Source organism: Phyllostomus hastatus, unplaced genomic scaffold, assembly GCF_019186645.2.
Source record: "Phyllostomus hastatus isolate PE091 unplaced genomic scaffold, TTU_PhHast_1.1 phas_scaffold_585, whole genome shotgun sequence".
Lineage (NCBI taxonomy): Eukaryota > Metazoa > Chordata > Mammalia > Chiroptera > Phyllostomidae > Phyllostomus > Phyllostomus hastatus.
Genome location: NW_025334037.1, coordinates 6,066,582 through 6,072,793, shown reverse-complemented (window position 1 = coordinate 6,072,793; position 6,212 = coordinate 6,066,582). Strand labels below are relative to the sequence as shown.

The following is a 6,212-nucleotide window of genomic DNA, read 5'->3' as shown; positions in this document are numbered from 1 at the left end:
GGATATATTGATGTAATAATACATGGGTCGAGGGCAATAGATGGTGCATAGATGTAATATCATTGACCATAAAGTGACCACTGAAGCCAAGTCAGTGTCTTAGTCCATTTGAGCTGCTATTAAAAAATGCCACAAACCTGATAGCCTATAAACAACAAATATTTATTTCTCACAGTTCTGGAGGCTGGGGAATCCAAGATCAAAGCACCAGTGGATTCAGTGTCTGGTGGGGACACTGTCCTCATTCACAGCCGTCTTCTCCCTGCAGCCTTACACAGCAGTGGAAGGAGCAAAGGAATTCTCTCTAGCCTCATTTTTAAGGGCACTAATCCCATTGCTGAGGGGACTGCCCTTACAACAGCCCCGCCTCCCAAAGGCCCCCCGATCCTCATACCATCACTTTGGTATTAGGTTTCAACACCTACATTTTGGTGAGGGGTGGGAGGACACAAACATTCACCCCAAAGCACAAAGTGATGGGGAGAAGGGAACCATTTTATTAGATAAAGATCAGGCTGTTTATATGTGTAAATTTTTCCATTTGTCTTCAAAATCTGATGGTCTACCATGTGAGGAAGCCGGGTCAAAGAACGGCTCACAGTTCCCTGGAAAACATCAGGAGCCATCGCTGAGAGGCCTGCAGTACAGCAGTAAGGGAACAATAGCCCTGGAAACCAGCACCTGAGTCTGTGTGTCCTTGGACTTCACTTTTCTGTGCCTCTGTTCCCTCAGATGTGAAGTGGAAATAATAATGATATCTACTCCATAAAGTTGTCATGAAGATTAAATGAATTCATAGATATAACGTGTTATCTTAGAACATTGTCTTGTCTATAGTAAGCACTCAAAAAATGTCAACTATTATTATTATTACATAAGAAAAGAATTTGAAATAAATCACCAGGGTCTTGAAACACATGTATCCAAAATATGCTTTTAATCTTGATGAGGTTCACAAATGGCACAATATTGACATTTCCTTAAACAAATTATACAATCAGGTTCTTAGACAACAAGGCATAGCATCACCATTACAACAGAGCATAGCATCACCGCAGAGGCCACAAGAGGCAGTGATGTCACGTCCCCCTGCGGTTTGGCAAAGCTGCCATGGTCAACAGGATAGCTCTCTCAAAGGACCAGTTTGCTACCAGATAAGCTGATGAGAGACACTATCACGTTTACTGCACATAGAATCAAATATAAAAAGGATGCACAACAAATATGGAATTAGCTCGTTTTGCATTCAATTTCATTCCTTTTGATTGACAAGGGTGGGTTTGGGGGTTGTTTTTTATGTGTTTGGTTTTTGTTATCTATTAGGATGCAAACATGTATGTCTTCCATGGGGCCTTCTCACCAAGTTGTTGTCAACAGAAATTAATAGAAGTGGTGAGTTCAGCTTCATGGTAACCTGAGATGAAGAAAAATTTAAAAAGGAAGAAGAAAAGGGAGAAGAATGAGAACTAGGAGAATAAGAAGGCAATAAACAGAATTATTACTGAAAAGAATATGAACGTACAGAAGTGCTTCTTTAACTAAACAGCATTTACAAATTATGGGTATGAGATGTAAGCAGGCTTTTAAAACAAATGAAAATAAAAACAATCCAATAGTCACAATGAACATTACCAGTAGTATTATGATTACAGCCCTCTGGACTGAAACCATGAGCATGGATCAAGAGTTGAGGGCTTTCTGAACCTGAGTTCATTAATGAGGAGTAGCCCAGGCTAAGGTTTGCAGAGCCCTCCTTTTCTGAATTGAGCAAGCATTTTTTTTGTTTATTTTTCTTCTCTGAAAGATGAATTTGCATCTCTGCAGCCTGACCTTGTGCTCTGACTTCAAGCTGAGTTGTAGAAGGAACTCACTACATCAGGAGGAAGAATGCAATTGGAGAGGAGGATTTGAAGGACCTACCAGGTTCAGTTTATTTCAAAATGTGGATGTTAACCTCCAAATCCCTTCCCCTCCCATCCAACGGTATAAAGGCAGTCACCTTCCTGGAGTAGGTTAGCATCTCAGGCCTGAAGGTCTCTACGGCGACGACCAAAGGCATCGGAGCCCACATTGGTGGGCACAAAGTCGCTCTTCACCACGCCTCCAGATCTGCTCAGCAAGTCTGCCAGCCGATGGGTTACACAGGTAGAAGTGTTGCAGGCTCTTTTCTGGGCGGTGACACTGATTTGCAGGATGGAGAAAGAAGAGAAAGCCTGTTAGTAAGAGGCTGGAATCAGGAGCCTACCCCATGGGACCTCCTCTAAAAGAATTGTAGCTCTTCAACATACCACTTAAGAATAAGTGTTTCTCCTAAATGCAGTTATCAAAGCTATTAGAGGAAATGGCCTGGATAGACTTTGCTAGCAGCCCTTCATGAAAAAGAAAACGAAACCCAGTGCCTAACCATGGGACATATGCTGAAATATTGCCCTTATCATCATGTACATATAATGATCTTGAGATCAGGAAGGAGTACTCAGCAGAGGCCCAGCCCCACCCCAGGAACACAAGAAGCACACAGAAGCTGTGCTCCAGCCATGGGCACCAACAAAACCACTTCCTGTGGGAAAATTAAAATTCCCTGAAATCTTACCTGGAAGAGGCTCAGAGGACAGGGCTTGCAAGATCCTTTCCAAGAAGTGATTACCTACTCCTCAGCACACCTGCTCTTGATGCTGGAGCTGGTTCCCAGGGACCACTCACCAGGCCCTGTATCCAGCTACCCTGAGGCTAGTGTTACTCTTAAACATAGGCCCTGGGCACTTTCAAGCCTTGAAGAGGGACCAGAGTAATGACCACCAAGTGTAAACCCTTTTAGAACAAAGGTTTATTCATCAAGGATGATGCATGAGGGATACAGCAGAAATTGCAGGGTTCTGCTGTGATCTCTAGGCTTCCCTCACTCTCTTACCTCGAACCTTGTCTATAGGTCCTGCTCTCTCTTGCCTTCCATCCTGAGATCCCCAACATTCTCTGTCATAAACAAAGCTACCAGTACCAGCTTGAAGAGCAAGCAAATTGAAATATGCATGCATGAAGTTCAATGAGAGCAAGAAAGGAAATCAGGAGGGAGTGTAAGGATTTCACTTGGAATCCTGGAGCAACTCAGAGTTGGGGTAGCTACCCATCTCCAAGCCGCTGGCTCTATCCCTTTTCTTGCTGGGTGTTTCAGCCCAAAGCTGATGCCAGAGAACATATGAAAGTTGTTCATGTACTTCAAGTATGTGCCCAGCACACAGGTACTCAGATTACTGCACCGCTTAGCTCTGGAGCTGTCCAGGCTGCCAAGAAAACACATGCCAAACAATACCATGCACTGGGTTGGCCCCTGGGAGCAGTCATGCAGGTTAGACCAGGAAGGAGTCATTTTGATTCACTTAGAGCAGCAGCAGGAGGGACAGGCAGGAGGACAGCTCACACATTCTCCGTTAGAACTCAGATGGTTGCTGAGCCAGGGCTGTGTGGGGAAGGGCTGTGGTGGGGAAGGAGTGACATTTCCTGGCCTTCCTCATGCTGTTCAGGACTTCATGCTCTGCAGAGAGGTTCTCAGGGCAGATGCAGGTGCAACCGTGCCTCTTACTGGGCAGTGCCGGGGCCAGAGCAGGAGTTGGTGTGTGCTCCAAGCTTAGGATGCACAGGGAGGTGGAACTGGAGAAGGGTGCTCGCCCCAGCCCAGTGACAGCATGCACATCTGCAGAGATCCTACCTCAGACACTGCTCTACCTGACCCCACCCTCTGCAAGGCCTTTGGCGGCACCTTGCACATGTGCAACAAAGTCTCCTTGCAGGTGTGAGAGACCAGCACACACAGGTTAAATTTCTAACACACCCTGAGGTATACTGGGTCCACCTGCTGGCTTTAAACTTACCAGTCTTAATTCATCTGATGCTGGGTCATCTCCTCAGTGGGGCAAGACCAATTCCCAGAGAAAGTGATGCCACATCTCCTCATTTCATTTCCTAACAGCTTTCAGAAATGGATCTTTTAAATATGTCTAACTACAATCCCTCCTGCTGTCCCTGGACCTCTGTCTCCCATGCAGCATGAGAATGGCTGGGCTCCAGGGCCTGGTGAATGACAGCCTGCTGGACTCCTGGCCAGATGTTGTTTTCCCTACCTGCCTAGGATATGTCCTCCTGGATATGCCAAGGTGGGTGGGGAGCCTTACCTGGAGTCCTCTGTCTCCTGCTCCTCCTGCTCCAGCTCATTGGTCTTCCTCTCTACATAAGCCTGCAGCAGTGCAGCCAGTAGGAGGCGCCCTTCCTTCTCACTGAGTGCAGCAGGGTCGAGGTCCGGGAGGCTCTCCAAGGCCGACCTAGGGACGGGCAATCCCAACACAGGCTCTAAGTCCCAGTCTGGCCCCTCCCCAAGATAAGCAGCCAGTCCTCCTGCTCACTGTGACTTGCCCTGAAAATGTGCCCTTCTCTCCCCACTCCCAGCCCACAGGGCTTGGGGCCACTGTCCACCTGAGGGCGCTTGATTCACGAGGAGCCTCTGTTGTGACTTCAGAGGCACAGAACTGCCCGGTCCCAGGGGCAGCGGCTAGTACCTTCAGGCTGTCTCACCTGAATGGTGCTGCCTGGAGGCCGCCTGCCTGGCACAGGACCAAGATGCTGAAAGCCAAGAAGGGGGAGGACTTCCCGAAGCCCATGATGCCTCTCTGTAAAAGGAGAATAATGTTACTGTGGCACCGGGACAAGTGTGGCCTGGAGCCTGCAGACCTAGGCTCCAGTCCTGCCTCTGCCACACCCGCCTTGTGTCCTCAGGCAGGTTACCCCACCTCTTCACGCCTCCGTTCTGTTCATTTGCCACACGGGCTGTTGTGAATCTCAAAAGATACATTTTAGTAAATGTCTTGGTAGAGCAGAAACAAATGTCCTGGGGTGAGAATGGGAGAGTTCTGGCTTTGTTCTGCGGGAAGCCAGAGAGAAGCCACAAACGACCGCGTGCACACACACCCAAACCTCTGGCCCTATACAGAAACCAGGCGCGGACCCGCCCTGCTGTATACTTAATCTCCTGTCTTTTCCGGACCGAGAAATCTGGGAGCACCTTCCCCTAGGCTGAACTTCCTGCTAAGTCGGCAGAGAGGAAAGTGGGAAGCATAAATTGGAAGAGTGCTGTGGGTTTGAATTTGGGGAAAACTTAACATGCGGGTTACTAGTGTCTCCAGGCTGCACTGGGACGCATTTTGGCTGCAGATCTTAGGCGCCGGCACCCCGAGTTGAGCCCACTATTGGGTTCGCTAACTTGCACTGCCTCAGGTCCCTGCCACTGACTGTCCCAGGGACACTCGCGGGCTGGAGGCGCCTCGGAGGAAGACTCAGGGCTCCACAGCCCCAGGGCCGAAATGGGGTCCCTGCGGACAGAGACCGCACAGGGCACTGCCAGACCCACCAAACTCCGGCAGGATGCTGCACACTGACGGGCACCAACACGAGGGCCGCAGACTCTCCTGTCTGGACTCGCGGGGCTTCCAGCAGCCAGGCGAAACCCTGGGGGTGCTTGGGGTTCCACTGATGTTACTTAGAAGAAAACGCGCCGATGGCCCCAACCACCCGCCTTTCTCCCAAGAGGGACAAAGAGCTAGAAGCACCTGTCTGTAGCTGGGCCGAGATGGTCGTGAGAGGCAAAGGAAAGGCAAGCAGGCAGGCAAGTGGAGCAAACTGGGTGAACTAACCCTGAAGCAGGTTATTAAAGTGGAGTGGGTAGAAGTTCCTCACCTGGAGGCTTGAGTTGCAGGAGAGTGCAAGCGGCCGGTCCACCCGGATGGACACAACGCCTGCTGTGGGCGTCTTCCCCGCGGAGCTCTTGGCTCTTATTCCAGTGATAGTGGGAGGGGGGTCCCCACGAGCCCGCGCGGCCAATCCAAAGTGGCCAGGACCGACCAGCTCCGATTGCGTCATTGCTCCCGCTCCCGGCACCGGTCCACTAGGGAGGAGAGCCATCCGCTCAGACTGTCTTTTGCAATGAGGTCATTGCTTGGAGAGCTTGAGGGCTGGGTGAGGGTGGAGAGCCTTCGACGTCCAGAAAGTGGGGACAAATCGGGGAATTTGGAGTCACCAAAAGTGACTACTCTCACTTTTCTTGGCGCCTGAACCCGGCCTCGCACCCCCGTCCTACCACGCCAGTGCAGCCCCCAGCTGGACCCCCAGGGGGCTGAACGGCCGTCCTGGGGTCTAAAGGTATCTCAGCGGAAACAGCGCAAGCT

The 6,212-nt window shown here is 50.0% G+C and overlaps 1 protein-coding gene across 1 annotated transcript; it reads right to left on the bottom strand.

Moving 5' to 3' along the window:
- Window positions 1–1,041: 1,041 nt before the first annotated feature.
- Window positions 1,042–5,849, bottom strand: LOC123810134 (calcitonin gene-related peptide 2-like). Its single transcript, XM_045825614.1, has 5 exons — window positions 5,725–5,849; window positions 4,567–4,661; window positions 4,170–4,316; window positions 2,000–2,181; window positions 1,042–1,414 (listed from the first exon to the last, which is right to left on the bottom strand). The coding sequence occupies exons 2-4, from the start codon at window positions 4,650–4,652 to the stop codon at window positions 2,022–2,024; spliced, it is 393 nt and encodes a 130-aa protein (XP_045681570.1). The 5' UTR covers window positions 4,653–4,661; window positions 5,725–5,849; the 3' UTR covers window positions 1,042–1,414; window positions 2,000–2,021.
- Window positions 5,850–6,212: the final 363 nt, after the last annotated feature.

Coding starts and splice junctions, on each gene's coding strand:
- LOC123810134 (XM_045825614.1), bottom strand. CDS start 4,652: ATGGGCTTCGGGAAGTCCTCCCCCTTCTTGGCTTTCAGCATCTTGGTC. Junction 4,317..4,566: donor CTCCAGGCAGCACCATTCAG/GTGAGACAGCCT, acceptor GCCCGTCCCTAG/GTCGGCCTTGGAGAGCCTCC. Junction 2,182..4,169: donor CAGGAGACAGAGGACTCCAG/GTAAGGCTCCCC, acceptor CCTGCAAATCAG/TGTCACCGCCCAGAAAAGAG.